This window comes from Diceros bicornis, chromosome 9, assembly GCF_020826845.1.
Source record: "Diceros bicornis minor isolate mBicDic1 chromosome 9, mDicBic1.mat.cur, whole genome shotgun sequence".
Lineage (NCBI taxonomy): Eukaryota > Metazoa > Chordata > Mammalia > Perissodactyla > Rhinocerotidae > Diceros > Diceros bicornis.
This window is the reverse complement of record NC_080748.1, coordinates 23,174,710-23,197,427: the sequence shown is the minus strand read 5'-3', so window position 1 is coordinate 23,197,427 and position 22,718 is coordinate 23,174,710. Positions and strand designations below refer to the sequence as shown.

General features: G+C 38.3%; 1 protein-coding gene across 1 annotated transcript in view; it reads right to left on the bottom strand.

The window, feature by feature from the left end:
• Nucleotides 1–22,718, bottom strand: part of LOC131410145 (phosphatidylinositol 3,4,5-trisphosphate 3-phosphatase TPTE2-like) — a 239,512-nt gene that overhangs the window by 30,570 nt on the left and 186,224 nt on the right. The window contains exons 1-7 of the mRNA XM_058548057.1: nt 15,191–15,280; nt 5,806–5,856; nt 4,448–4,603; nt 3,028–3,147; nt 1,473–1,572; nt 1,267–1,330; nt 443–507 (exon numbers count right to left, since the gene is read on the bottom strand). Of these exons, the coding sequence (XP_058404040.1) occupies nt 443–507; nt 1,267–1,330; nt 1,473–1,572; nt 3,028–3,147; nt 4,448–4,572 (474 nt within the window). The 5' untranslated portion in view covers nt 4,573–4,603; nt 5,806–5,856; nt 15,191–15,280. Of the gene's footprint in view, nt 1–442; nt 508–1,266; nt 1,331–1,472; nt 1,573–3,027; nt 3,148–4,447; nt 4,604–5,805; nt 5,857–15,190 lie in introns of the transcript that reaches the window.

The window sequence follows — 22,718 nt, the reverse complement described above, 5'->3', positions numbered from 1 at the left end:
TTGTGGGATCTTTGCCCTGCCACCATGTGAACAAGCCTGAGCTAGCCTGCTGGAGAAGGAGACACCACATGGAGCCATCCAGCCACGCCATTTTAGACCAGCCAAGCCTCAGAGGCCCAGTAGCTGCCCACAGATGCGTGAGTTAGCCCGGCAGAGATTAGTTAAGCCTGTTCCTGATTAGCAGAACCACTCAGTTAAGCCTGACCCAAATTCATAAACCACATTATGATAAGCTAAGCAAATGGTTGCTGTTAGAAGTCACTAAGTTTTCGGGTGGTTTGTAACACACAGCAAAAGCTAACAGATATCAATCCATTATAATTTTTTACCTGAAAGAGTAAATTGTTAGGAGAATACTGCCATCTCTGTGCCAATGTTAAACTTATAACTCCACTGTCTGTTTACTGAGAAATATGAGCATTTGTTAGATAAATACCCTTACCTGAATGGGATTCCTATAGAAAGACTGTCTTCCAGAAGATGGGAATGACATCGCAATAATGTGATCTGGAAGTCAAAATAGTCACTATTACAAATGTCATTATAGATGTGAAACAATAAATGAGAACTTAATTTACATATAACCAGAGTCTTTTTTTCATAAAAAAGAACTTTGAGGATTGGGAATGACAGGAAAAAAAGCCAACTAACCCTCAGGATACTCAACATAACATATTAAAATACCCAATATAATGACCATTAAACTCACATAGTGTTCCCAAGACTTGACTGGTTCCAGCCAAATGCAACAGATTTGTGCTGATCTCAGTCCGGAGCTCCCCCTGGTGAGAATTTATTTCTTAACTAAACACTAAAGGAAAAAGGGAGACCTGGGCTCCAGCAATCGTGGCAACTCCCAGGGTGCTTTCCAGTGCTCCTGACTCAGAAACCCAAGACCCACAAAACAGTGACCTTACTCTCTGCGGTTCCAGGAAGAGAACAAGTCTCTCTGAGATCCTTGAGACCCAGGATAGCTACTAGAACTCGATAAATTCTAAACCGAACAACTGGAGTCAGCTGAAAATTCCTTCAATTCCTGTACTGTAACCAAGTAGTTCTGATTTGAGATGACAATGGAGATTTTCCACTGTCAGGGTTAAACTACAAATATGTCACACTACCACAGTGGTGTATGTCTTCATGGAGAAAGACTGCTTTGAAAGAACATGGCTTAGACAAGGCAAGAACAAAATAAACATGTAATTACTCAAACGCAAGAAAAATGTGAAGTTAATGTAGGTAAATCAACAATTAATCTTTACAAACCAGTAATATAAGTGAGGTCTAAGTCAAATCCATCCTTCTTGTATCGCCGTTTGTTTTCTGAAACCTGAGAGTTTAAAACAACCATTAACTTGTAAAATATAAATCAACATAAAAATAAAGAACATTATATACGTATCTACAACACTCGCCAGGATTTCCCTAAACGCGAACTTTTTTCTGAATCATAACATGTTTTGCCCACTTACCATCCTTCTCGTCAGTGTTTCAAGATGTCTTTTTTGATAAGCCAGATGAAAAATTCTGATCAGAATGATAAGTCGTAGAGGTCGAAATAAAATGGCGAATCTAACAATGAATTAAAAAGATCCATTTTTGCTTCATAAACGAGGATTTTGTCAATACTGACTAAGTCTAGTGCCCCCTTCCCTGCCCCCCAAGCCTCCCGCCCACTCACCCAGGGGATACTGGGTGATGTCTGGAGACATTTTTGGTTATGACAACTGTGTGTGAGGGGATGCTACTTGCATCTAGTGAGTAGAGGCCAGGAATGCTGCTCAACACCAATGAACAGGTCGGCCCCCACAACAAAGAACTATCTGGTCCAAAATATCCATAGTGCTGAGGTTGAGAAACTCTGGTCTAGAGAAATAGTTATATGATGGATGCTTTGAATTTGTGGATTTAACTTTTGTGGCTTAAGATTAGCATTTTTCAATCTTTTTGCCATCAAAACAAACCGAAGGTTCTCGTTCACCTCTGTTACTCCCATCAGTAACAGAGGTTCGTTACACTGCGAACACACATCAGTCAGAATGAGAAACTTCCCAAGGGTGCTAGCTGCTGTCTCTCCTACCATCAGAAAAAAACAGAATGGTAGAGAACTGATGGTGTGGACCAGTGCTTCTCTAACTTGAGTGCACACTGACTCAGTAGGTCACTGGGGCCTGAGGAGTTCTACTTCTTGCATTTCTAGCTCTTAGATGACGCCGAGGCTGCGGATCCGAGGACCACACTGGCTCCAGTTATTTTCAAACAACTCCAAACGCCTATCACATAACGCCAAGTTTCACTGGGACCTGAACTGAAGTCCTGGGAACCGGAGTGCAGAAGGAAGCAAGCTATTTACTAAGACATAAGCCTAGGGAGCCACCCCACGTCCACATCCCAGCACACATTGCTCTCCTTTTCCTCAGTGCCACAGCAGAAAGAAGAAAAAGCCATCAGTCCCTCACACACATTTTAGTTTCCTGATTCCTAACATTCTAACTTTGCCTCAGCTTTCTTCATTTCGATGATACTGCAAAATTCCACCTCTGTGTTGCTATCCATGTCACCTGGGTTTCTGTTCCATTTGCTCTTTTTTGGAAAATTATCACTGGAGTCACTCATATTTTGCACATGCTCAAACCAATACTCTTGGTTATAGGAAAAACCCAGGAATTTCATGTGTAAGGAATTTTGTGGATGAAGCTCAAGTGGGAATTTAGTGGGAATTTCAAAATGTAGAGAAGTTCAAGTTAGTACAAGAGGCAAAGTCCCCAGTTTCTTCTTCCCGTGCTCCGTCTGCTTCATTCAACTGAAGGTACTTATTGTGTATACCCTTCATGGGTCCCTAAATACCACCACCCTTTAGTGTCTACGTATGTGGAGATTTATCTAAACATTTCATTTTCAAGCAGCTTATCTGGCACAGAATCAGCACATTCACTGTTGAAACGATTATACAAAATGAAAGCCACAGAAAAGGCAAAAAGAAAAAAAAAGAAAAACTTTAAGAAAGATGAATCATATGTTTCTTACCTGGGGATATCTTCAAAAGAATTAAAGTCATAAAAAGTACAAATGATATCAACCAGTAAAGTCACCACAATAATGACAGCATCTAAGGAGTTAAGTAAATCGGAAAAATACCGCCATATCCTATAATGGAAAACAAAAAATATAAGTTTATGCTCCCCCAAAGAAGAAACAGGGAAATTTTAAGAGCAAAAATTATTTGACTCATCCCCATTAACAATTCTACTTTAATGAATTATCTAAAATGCATTTACTAGACTAGACTAAGGGAAAATATTCATATTCATTATTTTATACATATGTATGACAAAAGCATCAATATGGCACTTTAAGTTTAGCAGGAGAGATAACCAAACCGTTGAACAAGAGGCAAGCAACGCCTTCACACCGGCGGGAGAGAAAGGCGGGATGCTGGGCAGTACTATTGGGCAACAGGAGCTGAACGTGTCACAGCCTTAGAGCAGCTGCAGTCGTGAGGAGTGTAGAAGAGGAGCTTGTGAGAGGGAGACAGGTCCACTTTTTTGGCCTGCGAACCCATCATCTGCCATTGTAGCCACGGTGGAATCCCAGTGGCTGGTATGGCCTCCCCTGCGCAAAGCTGAACTTCCACCCGCTGCACCTTCCTCCCCAGCACTGGCCCCTTCAGCCATGGGCACTGGTGCTCCCTGGGGAAGCGTCTTCCAATTCCGGGGTAGCCCCCTTCAGGCTCTGAGTAACCTGGGAGTGGGCAACTGTCTTTAGCTCAAAGGCATGAGGGTGGAAGTTCAGCAGGAGAGCAATCAAGCTGCCTTCTGAAATGCTCTGGATGCAGTGAGGCTGGGGAATTTAGTCTCTGATTCCCACAGCAGTCCAGCTCCAAGGCTGGGCTCACTCCATCCGCCTTCTCAGACAGCCAGCAGCAGAGAAAATGAGCTGCTGCCTCACTACCAAGCCTTGCTGATGGGATGAGCGTGCCTCTGATCTCCTGGGTGCCTTACCAAAAGTTTTCATTTTAACTGAGGTAGGGAGTTATTCATGATCTATTACCTAGTATTTAATATGCTGTCAGCTTTTATTTAGATTCAACTCAATGATAAAGTATTAATATTTATACTTCACGTACATGTTCCTCTTAATAATGTGCATGTAGATACATCAGCTGCCTGGCTCCATTTTGCAAACCCTTTAAGTTTTACCTGTTGAAGGAACCTTCTAGAATACATTATTGGAGACTAGAGTGCCAGTTACAACAATACTATTAAAGCCTGATCTAGTAGAAATTGGGATTTGGATAGTTGTTTCTCTGGTGGACCACGCCTTTGAGGAGAATCATTTTGATAAAGAGGGACACATTTGGTTGTGTTGGCCTGGTAATTTCTTTGGGATGCTTCTCACAGCAGTACAAAATAGCTTTATGTGTTTTTGAAAAATTAATCGAACTTACCCTTCTACAAATGCTCTAAGAAGAACATCCATTAAAAAAAACAAAGCGATAGCTAAGGAAATTGAACGATATTCCAAACGCAGTGTGCTGTTAGAGGCAAATTGGTCCATAAGCACTAGGGACATATCTAGGAAGACGAGAAAAATTCCAAGTATTCTACAAAAGAAAAATAAATAAATAAATAAATAAATAGAACAAAGATAAAGTGGTTTTCACCCCTATAGTTAGACTACATTTAGGCCAATGATCTGATACTAAAATGGCATTATTTAGAATTAAACTGTCAGTGCTAAGGAGAACTGCGCTACCTTAGAATCTCAAAAAAATGACTCCGTCTTCACCTAATAGGAGCAGTTGTTAGGAAAATAAAATCCCACCAAACAACTTCATGTTATTATGCCCTTTTATACTAGACAGATCAGACTAACAGTCCAAGAAAGAATCGGCAAACTGAATTAAAATTACACGTCTCTGCTTGTAAACTCTTCTTAAAATTTGAGAATTTTATAAGGAGCTTCTACCAATTTCTCATAATAAATAAAACCTCATTAATCTTGATAATTTTTAAGAATTTAGTGATAAAAACCAAGCAAAAGCATGACTAACGTAAGCCCTTAAAAGACCACTTTGACCAGTAAGATTTTTTTATCAGTGAGATTTTCAATAAGTATATGATTACACATTAATGGATGTTTCTAGCACAGTGCTGGGCACATGAGAAGGAATTCAATTCCATAAATATATACATGACTGAACTCTAAAGCCTTTCTCTTAGCCTCATGCCTAAGCCTTTCTCTTATATATTCTAAACACATTCTCCATAAATTGATTATACTATTTGTATAACCTAGGAAGATGAATTACTTAGTCCTCAAAGTATTTTTTTACAATTGCAATACAAATTAAAATATTATAAATTTAAAAGGAAGCAAGTGTATTGCGCGAATCTGTATGATAGTACAAAATCTTACCATCATGTAGAGAAGAAGCCTAAGTAGAATGCTTCCAGAATTAAGGAGTAATTCTAGACAAATAAGGTATTTTATAAAACACTTTACTTATAATTATAGAATATTTTAAAGTGCATGCTTCATTATTTTTACTTTTCCAGGTAGAAAAAACATATTAATACGTTACTATTAGACTTAGGTAAATGCCATTTCTTTGCAATTCATAATGTTCAGCTTAAACTAAAATTCCAAGATAAATTAGATTACATTAAACAGGGCACAGGGGCTAGTCAGCAACATACTGAGAGCAGAAATGCTTTTTTTCACTCCTAGCTCCTTTCTCATTAAAAAATATTGATATTAAATGGATACATGTTTAATTACCTCCTTTTCTAGAGTCTCACATACCTTAATATGAAGGATGATACAATTGGGTGAACAATTCTCTTACACTTTCGGCTGCAAAAAGAAGTAAAAATAACATTCCAGAGTTTTCAAGTTTATCACAGATTTCTTTTAACATATAATATGAATTTAGCCCAGAAACAAAGGCCTGTATAAGTATAATTTTAAAAGAAAATTCTTCAGAAGTTGCATAACAAAGTGCTTTTTACTAATAACTAAAATTTTCACCTTTCTGCTTCATGATTTTTTTAACTTTCATATTTGGAATATATGTGAATAAAACACTAAACTTTGGATGTTGAGTAACATTTCCCTTGCCTATAAAGCCCCAACCCCACCTTTATGGTAATATTAAACTTGGGGTCATCAACTAAAGCAACACAGCATGGAGACAGAAGGGTGTGGTAGAAGAGACCTGTGTTCTAGCTCTCCCGTGAATGAGCTGTGGGATCCTGGGCAAGTCATCAAACCTTGGCAGACCTGTTGCCACAGCAATAAAAGAAGGGGCTTCAGGGATGGGTAGGGAGCACCCATCTTGTCCTGTAATATTCATCTCTTGAAACAAGACACCCCGTGAATATGACAGTTAGTCATTAATGAGAGTCACATTTGGAGTTGCAAGTGTACTTTGGAGGTAAGGAATTTTAGTGAGACACATTTAAAAGGAGAAAGAACCTAGAGACTGGGCTCCTTCCATTAACAGAAGAAGGAAGAGGAGCCTCTGTAATGAAGCCTGCAGTTACGCCTCTTTGTACCCCATGGCCAGAGACAAGGCAGCCGTTGGGGAGCAATTTCATGCCCTGCTGAAGCCTCCAACACAGGACGCAAATTCCACCCCAAGTGGGGTCAATCCCAAGGCAGTGCTCGTAGCCTGCGCCCAAGACTGAAGAATGGAGATGATGGATGATGAACAGAACTAGGGCACTGCCCAAATTGGCCACAGATGAATACTGTTAGGCTAACCTGGGGTAAAAGAGCTCCCCACTCCCACTGTCTCCCTCCTCCACCTGCACCCACCACCTCTGCCCAGGCTTAGGGAGCTGAGGCTGATGTGGATGGAGAACTGATTGGCCAAACGAGGTGAATTCTCCCCTGAGGTTGCCATTCTCTTAATACAAGGCCCTTCTCATCCCACACAGACTACTGCATCTCTAGATAGCACAGAAATGTTATAATAAATCTGAACTTGCCTGACAAAGTGAACATACAGAACCGTGCCTGACAGAATCATGGGGGCACAAAGGTATGACTTGAGATGGCTTTAGCCCCTCCTATCTCTTTCAGTGCCTCCCAAAACTACCCCAAGTAAATATACAGTTGAGATTTTTTAAAAAGAGTGTGCTATGTAAACGGAACTTCAAACAAGGTGTGTAGAGTTTGCAGCGAAAGGACTGTGACTCAATAATTCTATATCCAGGAAAAGTGCTGTTCATATTTGGGAGCAACAGACAGATACTCCCCAACATGCAGCAACTGAAAGCATAGCAGCCACGCACCTTTCCTAAACACAATGACTCAAAGCGCTCGGGCCAACTGAGCAATAAATCAAGATGAAGAAGGCAGGAAGAAGAAAGATACCTCATAGAGAAAAGGTTAAGAAATAACATCATACAAATTCAGGACTAAGTCTAAGTAATCATTGTTAATGGAGCACATGGAAATGTAAACAAATGATTCTAAAAGCGAGATAAATAATCTAAAATTCTTGATAATAGTATGGATTTAAATTTGCAGGTTTTCTCACACCATTTAGGATTTAAGGTTTGTAGGAAGATAGAAATAAAAGCATGTCTCATTTCTTCTCTTTCCCAGGTACAAGTCCAGTTTTAATCTGGATATTGGTGGAGAAACAAAGGTATAATTATGATCTCAAAAAATAGGTTTATAACTTTCATGTCACTAAAAATTGAAAGGAATACAAACTAATTGATAGCAAAACGTAGAAAAATTTAAAGAGAAAATATCAAGAAGTGTTTAATACAGAAAACAAAGTAAGACGACAGCAAAGAAAACCTAACATACCAGAAATGATAACAAATACAAACCCATTACTCTCATATTAAATATTGGCAAATACTCTCAGATAAGTTTAAAAAACTAAATGCACTATATGTTCTGTACAAGAGACAAAAACTAAATTAAAATGATAGTTTGAAAATAAAGAGATAGGGGCTGGCCCCGTGGCTTAGTGGTTAAGTGCGCGCGCTCCGCTGCTGGCGGCCCGGGTTCAGATCCCAGGCGCGCACCGACACACCGCTTCTCCGGCCATGCTGAGGCCGCGTCCCACATACAGCAACTAGAAAGATGTGCAGCTATGACATACAACTGTCTACTGGGGCTTTGGGGGAAAAAATAAATAAATAAATAAATAAAATTATAGAAAATAAAGAGATGGACAATGATATGAGAAGCAAATGTTAAATCTCAAAACATTGAAAGTTGTAATATTAATATCAAAGTTGAATTCAAAGCAAAAATATTAGCTATGACCAAGACATCTTATATTGATAGAAGGCAGACTCTATAGGACACTAACAAGACCATGTTGAAAAGGGGTGGGATCTGTATTGGGGTCAGGTATTGTCTTTTCCACTGAACACATTTCTCTCTGCAGAGGCTGGAGGAGGCATGTGGCCACACTCAAAGCACTAAGGGCACTGGGGTGATTCTTTGGTCTTCCCGCTCTCATTCTAGGGCTCGGGATTTTCCCCCCAGACTATCCACAAGACACAAAGCAACATTCCTAGATTATAGTGTAAACTCAGGTTGAAGAGAGTAGAGTCAGGCTTCAGATCTGATTCCAACCTAAGTTAGCTCATTAGAATTCTCTACTGGGGTTTGGAGAGGAAGCACGAAAGTACCTAGGAGTGTCTTCCGCATGGCTTGGTCCTCAGGGTATGTACTTCCCTAGGGAGTGTTGGTAGCAAGGATAGGATCTGAGCGTCTCTGGCCAAATACTATCCATTCTTAAATATATATATTGAAATAATTTCTATTGTGCAGGAAACACATATTTAAAGAACTCGTATGCGATATTTAAAGAAACTCATCCTGGAATAAGATACAAAAAACTTCAATGTACTCTAAAACATAAAAATTATGCAGGCTACATTTTCTGACCACAATGTAATAAAACCATTGCAAAGGGAGAGTACTCACATACAAAGTATTTAATTGCATTTTATCACTACAGAAATTAAAAAGGTGCCATATATGACAACTTAGATTAAATGGTGATATTGCTTGAAAGACAGAAACTACTAACATTTGCTCAAGAAAAAATAGATAACCTGAATAGTTCAAAAGATAATATACCTTCTAAAGAAATTGAACTTGTTTAAAACTTTCCAACAACAAAAAATCCAAGCCCAGGTGACTTCACTCAAGAATTCTATTCATTTTTTTGTGTGTGTGAGGAAGATCAGCCCTGAGCTAACATCCATGCTAATCCTCCTCTTTTTGCTGAGGAAGACCCACTCTGAGCTAACATCTATTGCCAATCCTCCTCCTTTTTTTTTTCCCCAAAGCCCCAGTAGATAGTTGTATGTCACAGTTGCACATCCTTCTAGTTGCTGTATGTGGGATGCGGCCTCAGCATGGCCGGAGAAGCAGTGCGTCGGTGTGCGCCCGGGATCCGAACCAGGGCTGCCAGTAGCGGAGCGTGTGCACTTAACCGCTAAGCCATGGGGCCGGCCCTCTATTCATTTTTAAAGGAAGAAATAATACCAATTCTAAACAAACTCTTCCAGAAAATAGAAGAGGACTATTTCCAAACTCATTTTAGGAGACCAGCATTACCCTGATTACCCGATCGCTGTTAGACCAGCAAAACCAGTCAAGACATTATATGACAAGAAAATTACCAACGAATATCCCTCATGAATATAGTTGCAAAAATCCTTAACAAAAGATTAGCAAACTGAATCCAGCAACATAAAAAAATATGTCATGACCAAGGGGGGTTTGTTCCAGGAATTCAAGTATGCTTCAACATTCTAAAATTAATGTAATTTATCATGTCAATAAACTAAGGAAAATAAAACATGGTCATCTCAATAGACGTAAAAAATTTTTTTTCAAAAAATTTAACATCCATTCATAATAAAAACTTTCAGTGAACTAGGAATAGAAGGGAACTTCCTTAACCCGACAATGGGCATTTACAAAAAACCCGTGGCTAATATCATTCTTAATGGTGAAAGACTAAATGTTTTCTTCCAATGATTAGGAATTCAATATGTCAGTTCACTCTTCTATTCAAAATTGTATTGGAGGTTCTAGTCAATGCAATAAGACAAGAAAAGGAAACAAAAGGCATATAGATTGGAAAGGAAGAAATAAAACTCTCCCTATTTGTAGACGATATGCTTGTCTACCTAGAAAATCCCAAGGAATCTACAAAGAAGCTAATGGAACTAATAAGTGAGTTTAATAAAGTTACCAGATAAAAGGTCAATATAAAAAATTCAATTATAGTTCTATATACTAGCAATGAACAACTGAAAAATGGAAATTTAAGCAACGGCACCATTTACATTAGCACCAAAACCCACGAAATACTTTGGTATAAATTAACAAAATATGTGCAGGATCTGTACACTGAAAATTACAAAACATGATGAAAGAAGAAGAAATCTAAAGATAAGAGATGTACCATGTTCATAGATTAGAAGAGTTAATATTGTTAAGATGTCACTTTTCCTCAAACCAATCTATAGATTCAACAAAATTTCAATTAAAAAAATTTTTGTAGATATTGACAACCTGATTCTAAAATTTATATGGAAAGGCAAAGTGATACCACTACCTGATTTAAAGACTTACTATAATGTTAAATAATCAAGACAGTGTAGTATAGAAGAAAGAATAGACACAGAGAACAGTAGAACAGAATAGAATCCAGAAATAGACTCTCCTATTTGATCAACTGATTTTCAACAAAGATGCAAAGGTAAGTCAATGGAGAAAAAAATAGTCTTACAAGAAATTGGAGTGGAATTATTGGACATACAAATGCAAAGAGAATGCTCCTCAACCTGTATCACACAACATAGACAGAAATTAACTCAAAATGGATCCATGTACCTAAATGTAAAACCTAAAACTATGAAATTTATAGGAGAAAATATTCGTGACCTTGGGTTAGAAAAACATTTCTTAGGACACCAAAAACACAATCATGAAAGAAAAAACTGAATTTCATCAAAATTAAAAATTTCTGCTGTGCAGAAAACAAAAAAAAGACAAGACAAGCTACAGATTGGGAGAAAATATTTGCAAACATTTATCTGATAAAGGACTTGTATGCAGAACATATAAAGAACTCTCAAAACTCAACAGCAAGGAAAAAAAGTTTAAAAACAGGCCAAAAATTTGGACAGACATTTCACCAAAGAAAATCGATAGATAGCAAGTAAGCATGAGAAAAGATGCTCAACATCATTGGTCACAATGAAAATACGATTTCAAGTCTCAATGAGACCCCTCTACTCACCTATTACAATGTCTTAAAAAACAAAACAAAACGAAACAGAAGGACAATACCAAGTACAGGCGAGGATGCAGAGCAACCAGAACCCTCACACATGTGAAACAGTACAGCCATTTCAGAAACTGTTTCTTACACAATTAAACATACACTTTACCATAAGATTCAACAATCCTGTTCCTCAGCATTAACCAAGATAAATGAAACTTACACCCACATAAAGACTTGTACGCAAATGTTCATAGCCACATCATTCATACAGGCCAAAACTGGAAATAATCCAAATGTCCATCAATGGGTGAATGGATAAGAAAATACAGTATATTCATACAATGGAATACTACTCAGCAAGAAAAAGAAACAGACTACTGATACATGAATTCATATGGATGAATCTCCAATGCATTATGCTATGTGAAAGAAGCCAATTTCAATTGGCTACATACTTCAATTCTATTCAATGACATTCTGGAAAAGGTAAAACTATAGGGACAGAAAACAGATCAGTGATGGCCAGGGGCTGGGTTTGGGCGAAGGGTTGAACACAAAAGGACTTGAGAAATTTTAAAGAGATGATAGAATTTTTCTGTGTCATGATTATGGTAGTGGTTACACAAATGTACATATTAGTCAAAACTCATAGAATTGCCACACAATGAATAAAATTCATTATACATAAACTGTAGTTTAAGTTTTTAAAAAACATTTACTGTGCTGTTAATGTGTGAAAAGTGTGCTGTAATCAAAAGGCTGGTAAAACAATGGAATAAAATAGATTCTGGAAACAGACCCAGTACGTAAAGATTCAAAATAAAACAGAGATTTAAAAATCACTAAAGAAGATATAAATTTTTCAATAATACATTCATTCATTCAGCCAAAGTCAGTGAGTGCCTACTATGTACCATGGTACTGTTTTAGGCACCAGAGATACAGCAGTTAACAAAATGGACAAAATTTCTTCCTTCATGAGGCTTGCATTCTTGTGATGAGGACAGACCATAAATATAATAAATAAGTAAATAACATAGTAAGTTATGAGGTGATAAGTGCAATGAGAGATCACTAAAATGGGGCAAGGACAATGGAGGGGATGCAATTTTGATGTTGGCAAAACTAGGTAGCCACTTGGCAGAAAAGTAGATTCCTACATTTTATACCTGAATGCAAAATAAATTCTGTCTGGGCAGATGTTTTATTCAAATGTAGAAAATAAATTTAAAACACAGAAGAAGAAATCTTGGTGAATATATTAAAATCTTGGGTAGAGAAAGACTTTCTAAGTATGACACTAAAGGCATAAATCATAACAGAAAGTAGAGATGTATTCAAATGCATGAAGATTATAAACTATGGGCCAGCCCCGGTGGCCTGGTGGTTAAGTTTGGCGCACGGCGCTTCGGTGGCCTGGGTTGGGTTCCTGGGCACAGACCTACATCACTTGTCTATCAGTGGCCATGCTGTGGCAGCGGCTCACATGGAGGAAAAAAAGAGGAAGACTGGCAACAGATGTTAGCTCAGGGGGAATCCTCCTCACCAGAAAAAAAAAAAGATTATAAACTTCTATATAGTGAAAAGCTAGACAACCTGGGAAAAATTACCTGCCCTATATATGATATAAAAAGGATGGATACATTTAACTTTTCAATCCAATGACAGAGATAAACATCCTCATTTTAAATGGGCAAAGGTAGTTTGCAAACAATGAAATTCAAGTTCTATGAAACTTGCAGGGAGGGAGGAAACATACACTTTGGCATCTTGCTGTGGGAGGGCATGTCAACATCAACAGCCTCACAAGCATTCCTTTGACAGAGAATTTCCACTTCTGAGAACTTATCATAAGGAAATAACAATATACAGAGATTTGGTCTCAAAGACATTCATCACTTTCTGAAACAGTAAAAAGTTGTAAACAATTTAAAGGTCCAGTGATATCTGACTATTTAAATAAATAATGGCACGATACACCAAGTATTATACAGCTGTTAAAAATAATGTTGTAGGGGGCTGGCCCGGTGCACAAGCGGTTAAGTGCGTGCGCTCCGCTGCGGTGGCCCGGGGTTCGCCAGTTCGCATCCCGGGCGCGCACCGATGCACCGCTTGTCAAGCCATGCTGTGGTGGCGGTCCCATATAAAGTAGAGGAAAGATGGGCATGGATGTTAGCCCAGGGCCAGTCTTCCTCAGGAAAAAGAGGAGGATTGGCAGATGTTAGCTCAGGGTCGATCTTCCTCAAAAAATAAAAATAAAAAAATAACGTTGTAAATTTAAAAATGAAGTCAGCTATTGGCAGGACTTCAGGCAAGAATAAAAAATCTGAAATGAAAATATCTATAATGTTGTAAGTGCATATGTATATTTATTAACATGGAAATATGTGATATGTCATTAAGTAATAAGGTTAGTTTGAAAAAGAAGGTATGATACCATACCCATAAACAAAAAATGTGTATCCCTAAAGAACTGGAAAGGCATATAACAAAAATTAAGAATGGCTATTTATGGGTGAATTTATTGCTTGTTTGTATTTTCTGACTTTCCTAATAATGAACTTTTGTGTTATTTTTGGTTTTTAGCATAGAAATTATTTATGGTGCTTTAGAGCTTTAAAAGCACTTTCACACATACTACTTTACCTTTATTATTAGTTTTTTACTATACAAGACCAAGCAGATAGATACTGTAGATAGCATTATGTTTACAGTTTACAAGTGAATGATCTAAAGTTTCAAGAGGTTTAGTGACTCGTGAGTGTCCAGTGAATATTAGATGTCAAAGCCAAGCATTGTTTCCAGGTCAAACTCCAAATTGAAAACCATGCCCCTAGTCTGAAACACCAGTGTTTCTCACAGGGATGAATGCAAACGCCACTTGTATCTATACAAGAAGCATCTATAATTGAAAAAAAACATACACACAAAACCACTTTATTTTGTTTGGAGGGGGTAAGAAGAAGGAAATGCTTGCCTTGCTCAATCTATTCAAATTTTGCCCCAGCCCTGGGCAGCCTCATTGCAGAAAATCTACAGCTAATATGCAGACATAAAATTCAATTAAGTGGCAGAATGAACTCTTCAATGATGGCCCATGAATGAAAAAAGTCATAGAAAACGGAAATTCACAGGTAATTTGAAGAACAATTTGTATTCATTGGTCACCTCTCTCTTTTCCATATGGTCTTTGTCTAGACAACAAAAAACTGTAGCCGTGACCAGTGAATATCCTGTTCAGCACTACTCACTCTCCAACACCGGCACAAGCTGGTGAATGGTTAAATAACCGGCCAAGAGACAAGCAGGAGAAAAATCTCATGAATATTTCTGCAGTTCAGACACATGCCATTTTAAGAATGTCTCGTTTCCTTGCCGTGAGTACATGGTAAAAATGCCTTCAGATCAGTGCAGTAGGAAGTACTCTCAGTGAGATTACCCAGAAACAAGTCAAAATTAATAAAATTCCAATGAGCCTAAAGAGAGCTTTAATCAGCAAAACATGTTCGCTTTTTGCTATCCGTCCCGTTTGCTCATAGACAAAGTCAACAAAACCAAGAATCAGAATATATCCAGGAAAAACAGGAGAGGAACACAATCGAAGAGTAAGTAGCATTCTGCAATCCTCTGTTAAGAAAGAAACTCTGTAATAAAATTATCTACTAAGGATATTTTCACATCTTCAAACTAGAAGAACATTTATTTGTGAGTATGTGGAACTATTTTTTTTCACACCTAGTACTTATCTGCAAATTCAATTAGAGTCATTATTGTGTACCCTCCCTCCCAAACATTTAGATACCTTTCCATAATTTTCCTGTTTCTTTCTCGCCTCAACAGAAGCCCTATCTTCGCAAAGATAAGAGATCCACCGATGGCTCCCTCCCTCCAAACTCCAAACTGACTTACCAAGTCAGATCGAAGTCAACGTCCTCTTTACCATTATCGAGCCTGGCGAGTTGTTCCTTTATACTTGAACCGCCAACAAATGCAATAATATATCATTAGAGATGTGCTACATGGACCAGTGATGTGAAAAATTTATTTCAACAAAAAGAATTCTTTGAATCTAAAGGATAGAGTAAACATGACTTGGTTCACTGGAAGACCTAATTTTTTAGAAAGAGTTTTAGAATGATTGTCCAGAAAACTCTGTGTTCCCACGGATACTTCCAAGACTGAATTTTGCAAATCACCCTTTCTCTTTCTCTCTATCTCTGCCTTTCTGTCTCTGTCTCTCTGTGTCTCTCTGTCTTTCTCTCTCTCTCTCTCTCAATTGATATATATAGCACTGACCCAAATAAATGACATCAGTAGTCTTCGACGGCACCTTCATTGACAGGTAAGATAGCAGTCACCGACTTTTGATATTAGTTTATTCAGGCCAGTGTGAAGGACTGAAAATGTACATAGTCAGAACCAAGTGACTTTGTAGACTTACTGTTTTGGGTGAAATTAGGTACAATTGCTCCACAATTTATAAACCAATGGAACTCTAAAAAATTATATGTCAATTAGTTATTTGGAACCTGGGTCCCTCCACCACTTTCTACTTGTCACGTATCATGGATATCCTTTCTCTTCCTTGGTTAGGATTCCAATAACTGCCTGAAACAAGGACTCCATTTAATAACTAATCAGATTTCACAAATCTCAATACCCCCCACCTCTCTCTATATGTATATTTATAGCTCACCTTTCATTGACGTCTCTAACACGGGTTACATCTTTCAACTCACTTGAGTCAGAGCTAAAGGATTAAAAATGCACATAGTAAGACTTCACATGTCTCTCTAGACTTATTTTTAAGCACTAATTAGCTACAATTATTCTATAATTTGTAATCTAGTTGTCCTAAAAAATAACATTTTAATCAGTTATTTGAAACTGATATTTAATTTTTCCCTAGAAATGAGGCTTTATACATTTGTAATGAAAGTCGTAGTCCTAGGAAAAACAACTTAGTGAATCAAGTTCATGTACGTTTCTTTACTCCTGAACCCCTTCAGAAGTACTGCTCCTTGCTCCAAATAGGTTTCCCTCCTCTCTGGGCCTGCTTTAGCAGAGTCTTATACATGGGCAATCTGATAGTTTCCTAAGGGTTTTGGCTGCTACTAAGGGTGACAAACAGATTAGGGGTAAGAAGCATCCCTCTTATGACCTATTTCTCTTTTATGCAACTAGTGTCAAAGACACTCTGTAACGTCATGCATGCTCCTGAAAATGAACCTCCAAATCTCAATATCTCTCCCTCTCTGTATTTATGTGTGTGTATATTTATATACACACACACATATATTTCTGTGTATATCTATCTGTCTTTATTTATATCTCACATTTCATTGGCGGTTTCATCAGAAATTCCTGTTGTCAATTCAGGCAGGCCAGAGCTAAAGGATTAAAAACACACATAGTAAGGCACCGCATGACTTCTAGACTTACTTTTTTTAGTTCAAATTAGCTACAATTACTCTTGAATTTATCAACCAGTTGACTCTTTGAAAATTCACATGTAAATTTGTTATTTGGAATCTGATATCTCCTTTTCCCTGGAAATGATGCTATATATGCTTGTAATGAATATTTTAGACCTATCAAAAAAGTTAATGACTCAAGATTTAAGTACAGTTCTTTACTACTGAACCTGGCTGAAGGTCTAACAGCCTTCTGTGGTGGAATTTATTTCAAAATCAACTTCAATTTGCAGGTATGCATCCCTCTTCTCCTACCTAATTTCCTGCTTCTCAAGTCCCTCCTTCATCCCCTTACTTTCATCTATCATGGCTGTTTTTCCTGGCCCTTAGACAGGGTCAAGTGACTGCAGGCCTGAGTTAGGGGCTCCCTCCATAGGATGGTGGGTTTGGGTCTGGGGCACCAGCCTCACAGAGCGGCAGAACTCGGGAGGGTCATGGACAGATCCCAGGTCTATTAGCTCCTTTCTTTCTGTGGAGGGCTCCTCTGCTGCCTGTCCACTGCTTCCTCCTCCTTGCCTTAAATAGGATCCTGTCCTCCTTTCACTCAATCTGTAGAATCTCAAACACGGAATGCTCCTAATTGGAGCACTCTGGAAATTTCCTAAGAGTTTTGGGTGGTAGCTACTAGGAGGAGAAAGCATTCCTCTTATGACCTGTTCCTCTTTTATCCAACTAAATCCAAAAAAGATAAAAAGTTACCTACAGGTGCTATAGTAAGAAGATTTAGAAACAGTGTCAAAGACAGTGTACTGTCATGGATACTCCTAAGAATGAATTTGGAAATTTTATCTCTCTTTCTTTCACTGTATTTATGTTTGTGTATGTGTGTTTGTATGTCTGTGTTGATATAAGTATATAAATACACATGTATATATAAAAAGATATATATTTATTCATTTATATCTCACATTTCATTGGCAGCTCCCTCACAGGTTTTTGATGTTGATGCGTTCAGAGCAGTGCTAAAGGATTAAAAAGGTACATGTTCAGATACCATGTTTTAATTTTAGACTTACTTGTTTTCATTCAAATAGCTGTAATTACTTTACACTTATGAACTGGTTGATTTTTACAAATTCACATATAGAGGAGACGGAGTTCAGCGTCCCTATTTTCTCCTAATGCTGTTGCCTGGGACACGCGGACTCGGGGCCCTGTGACTTCGGAGGCGCCTTTGAACCATCGCAGCCTCCAGTCATTGAGGGCTTTAGCCTCAGTGTCTACAGCACTCCAGAGAGCTTCAAGGAAAAGGTCCTTCCCAGGACCTTCGAGAACCCACCGGTCCCCACAGGCTCCTGGGCACAGTGGCTGCCCTCACCCATGGCCTCTACTGCTTCCCCCCGGGCAGAGCCAGTGCTCCGAGCTCATGATGTGCACCCAGATCGCCACCCACAGCTTCTCACTTGCAGCCACCTTGCTGGGTCCGGCTGCATCAGCTACGAAGTCTCGACCTGAGCCTGGCCTGGCCTTGAAAGCTCTGCGGAGATTATTCCCAGCCCAAGAGCAACCACCGGTCCTGCCACTGGATTTATTCCCTCATCTCCCCCGCCAAGCCCCTGTGTCAATGGGGGACGAAATGGCCAGTTGTGTAACCGACAGATTTTTTTCAGGAATCTCAGGTTCAGGTCAGTTTGGGTGTTGCATACTTCTATTTGTGCTGCACCTTCTCCACTCCCTACTTAATAAACTCTGATCCACTTGTAAAAAAAAAAATTCATGTATATATCACTAAATTAAACCTGGTTTGTCAGTTTTTATTAGAAATGAGGCTTTATATAGGTGGTAATGAAAATCTTAGGCCTGTAAATAGTTAATGCATCAAGATACAAGTAAAGTTTTTTACAATTACTCTAACCCCAGTGTGTAACAGCCTTTTGTGGTAGAATTTATTTCAAATTCCACTTCAGTTTGTAGGTACCCATCCCTCTTCTCCCGTTTAATTCCTGATTCTCAAGCTCCTCCATCACCTCCTCACTGTCACCATCATAGATGTCTTTTCTGACCCTCAGGGTCAAGTAACTGCAGGCTAAGGTAGGGGCTCCTTAGTGCCCTAAGTCTGGGCACCAGCCTCACATGGTGGCAGAACTCTGGAGGGTCACGGACACATCCAGGCTCTATTAACTCCATTCTTTTCTGCTGAGGGCTCCACTGCTCTCTGTCCACTGCTACCTTCTCCTTGCTCCAAATACGATTCTGTCTTCTCTTGGCCCACTCTAGTAGAGTCTCATACATGGGCAATCTGATAGCTTAAGGGTTTTGGCTGCTACTAATTAAGGGTGACAAGCATACTTAGGGGAAGAAGCATTCCTTTTATGACTTATTGCTTTTTTATCCAAATGGATCCAAAAAAGATAAAGAGTTACCTACAGATGCTACTGTGAGATGACTCAGAAAGAGTGTTAAAGATACTCTGTGTTGCCATCCACTGACACACTGCTCTCATTCTCCTTGCTTCCAAATAGAAATCTCTCTTCACTTGCCAATATTATAGGTTGAATATTGTCCCATCAAAATTCATATGTTGAAGTGCCATCCCCTGTAACTCAGAATGTCACCTCATTTGGAATTAGGGTTGCTGCAGATGTAATTAGTTAAGGTATGATCATACTGGTTTAGGGTGGGCTCCTAATCCAATATGACTAGTGTCCCTTAGACAAAGGGAAAATCTGGACACAGACGTACACACAGGAAGAATGTCATGGGAAGATTAAGGCAGAGATTGGAGCGATGATTCTACACACCAAGGAATGACCAAGATTGACAGTAACCACCAGAAGCCAGGAGAGAGGCATGGAATAGATTATTCCTTAAGCCCTCAGAAGGAACCAGCCCTGCTGACACCGTGACATCAACTTCTAGCCTCTAGGACTGAGAAAATAAATTTCTGTTGTTTAAACCACTCAGGTTGTGATTTTTTGTTATGGCAGCCCTAGCAAATTAATACAGCCCATTCTAGTAGAGTCTTATACACAGGCAATCTGATGGAGTTTTCTAAGAGTTTTGGCTGCTAGTCACTCAGATAGGAGGAAGAAGTCTCCCTCTTCTGACTTATTCCACTTTTATCCAGCTAGATCCAACAAAGAAAGAATGTTACACACAAAAGCTGACATTGCCAACACTTGAGTGTCCAAGAAACTCTGTATTGAATCTCTGTGTGTGTGTATCTTTACATATGTACATATAAACTCACTTTTCATTGGTGACTTCCTCAGTGGTTACTGATGTCAATTCATTCCAATCCGAGCCAAAGGATTAAAATGTACATGATCAAACACCATGTGACTTCATAGACTTACTTTTTTCATTCAAATTAGCTAAAATTTCTCTATAACTTATAAAACGGTTGAACCCTATAAATTCACATATAATTTGGTTATTTGGAAAATATTTCATTTTTGCCTAGACTTGAGGCTTTACATGATAGTAATAAAATTCTTAGGCCTATAAAAGAATCCTTAATGGATCAAGATTTAAAAACATTTCTCTGCTACTGAACTTACCCCCAATGTATAAATGCCTTTTGTGATTACATTTACTTCAAATTCAACGGTAGTTTGTAGGTACCCATCCCTCTTTTCCCATCTAATTTTCTGATTTCAAGTTCCTCCACCACCTCCTTACTCTTCATGCTTCATGGATGTCTTTCCTTCTCCTCAGATGGGGTTAACTAACTGCATGCCTGAGGCAGGGGCTCCCTCCAGCATGATGGGGTTTGGGTTTGGGACACCAGCCTCCCATGGTGGTGGAGCTCTAGAGGGTAGGGGACAGATCTCAAGTCTATTAGCTCCTTTATTTTCTGCTGAGGGCAGAACATCTTCTTATTGTTTTAATTTGAAATTCCTGAGTGACATATGATGGTGAGCATCTTCTCATATGCTTATTTGGCATTTGTATATCTTCTTTGGTGAGGTGTCTCTTCAGATCTTTTGTCCATTTTTTAATTGGGTAATTCTTTTTCTGATTGTTGAGTTTTAAGAGTTCTTTGTATATTTAGATAAAAGTCCTTTATCAGATGTGTCTTTTGCAAATAATTTCTTCCAGTCTGTGGCTGACTTGTCCTCTCATTCTCTTGACAGTGTCTTTCGCAGAGCAGTTTTAAATTTCAATGAAATCCAGTTATCAGTATTTTCTTTCATGATTTTCATTTTGGTGTTGTATATAAAGTCGTTGCTGTATCAAAGGTCATCCAGTTTTCCTCCTGTGTTATCTTCTAGGAGTTTTATGGTTTTGCATTTTATATTTAGGTCTGTGATCCATTTTGAGTTAATTTTTGTGAAGTGTGTAAAGTCCGTGTCTAGATTCTTTTTGTTTTGCATATGGCTGTCCAGTTGTTCCAGTACCATTTGTTGAAAGGACTATCCTTTTTCCACTGGATTGCCTTTGCTCCTTTATCAAAGACCAGTTGTCTATATTTGTGTGGGCCTATTTCTGGGCTCTCTATTCTGATCTTTGATCTACTTGTGTATTCTCTCACCCATACCATGCTACCTTGATTACTGTAGCTTTATAGGAAGACTTAAGTCAGGTACTGTCAGTCCTCTGACTTTGCTCTTCTTCCTCAAAATTGTGTTGGCTATTCTGGGTCTTTTGCCTTTCCATATAAACTTTAGAATTAGTTCATCAATATGGAAAAAAAATGACTTTCTGGGATTTTGATTCAGATTGCATTGAACTACAAGTTGAAAGAACTGACATCTTAACAATATTGAGTCTTCCTATCCATGAACATGGAACATCTTCCCATTTATTTAGATCTTTGACTTCATTCAGCAGAGTTTTGTAGTTTTCCTCATATAGATCTTATACATATTTTGTTAGATTTATACCTAAGTATTTCAATTTTTTGGTACTTATGTAAATGGTGTTGCGCTTTTTGTTTTACATTCCAATTATTCATTGCTGGTATAAAGGATTTTTTAAATTTTTTTTTAATATAAACTTTTGCATATTAACCTTGTATCCTGAAATCTTGCTATAACTGCTCATTATTCCAGAAGTTTCTTTGTAAATTATTTTGGATTTTCTACACAGACAATCGTGTCATATGCAATCATGGTTTTATTTCTTCTGTTCCAACCTGCATACTTTTATTTCCTTCTTATTGCATTAGTTAGAACTTACAGTATGATGTCAAAAAAGAGTAGTGAAGGGGGACATCCTTGCCTTGTACCTGATCTTAGCAGAAAAACTTCAAGTTTCTTACTGTCAAGTATGATGCTAGCTGTAGGTTTTTTCCTTAACTTTCTAACTCCTTTTCTGTATTTTTTATTTTTATTTTATTGAGGTCATAATAGTTTATAACATTGTGAAATTTCAGGTTTACATTATCATTTTCCAATCACCATATATATGTGCCCCTTTACACCTTATGCCCACCCCCCAACCCCTTCCCCTCTGGTAACCACTAATCTGTTCTCTTTGTGCATGTGTTTGTTTATCTTCCACATATGAGTGAAATCATCTGGTATTTGTCTTTCTCTGTCTGGCTTATTTTGCTTAACATAATACCCTCCAGGTCCACCTATGTTGTTGCAAATGGGACGATTTTGTCTTTCTTTATGGCTGAGTAGTATTCCATTGTATATATATACCACCTCTTCTTTATCCATTCATCAGTCAATGGGCACTTGAGTTGCTTCCACATCTTGGTCATTGTGAATAATGCTACAATGAACATAGGGGTGCATAAGTCTCTTTGAATTGTTGATTTCAAGTTCTTTGGATAAATATCCAGTAGTGTCGTATGGTATTTCTATTTTTAATTTTTTGAGAAATCTCCATACTGTTTTCCATAGTGGTTGCACCAGTTTGAATTCCCACCAAGAGTGTATGAGGGTTCCCTTTCCTCCACATTCTCTCCAACATTTGTTGTTTTTTGTCTCAGTAATTATAGCCATTCTAACAGGTGTAGGGTGATATATCATTGTAGTTTTGATTTGCATTTCCCTAATGATTACTGATGT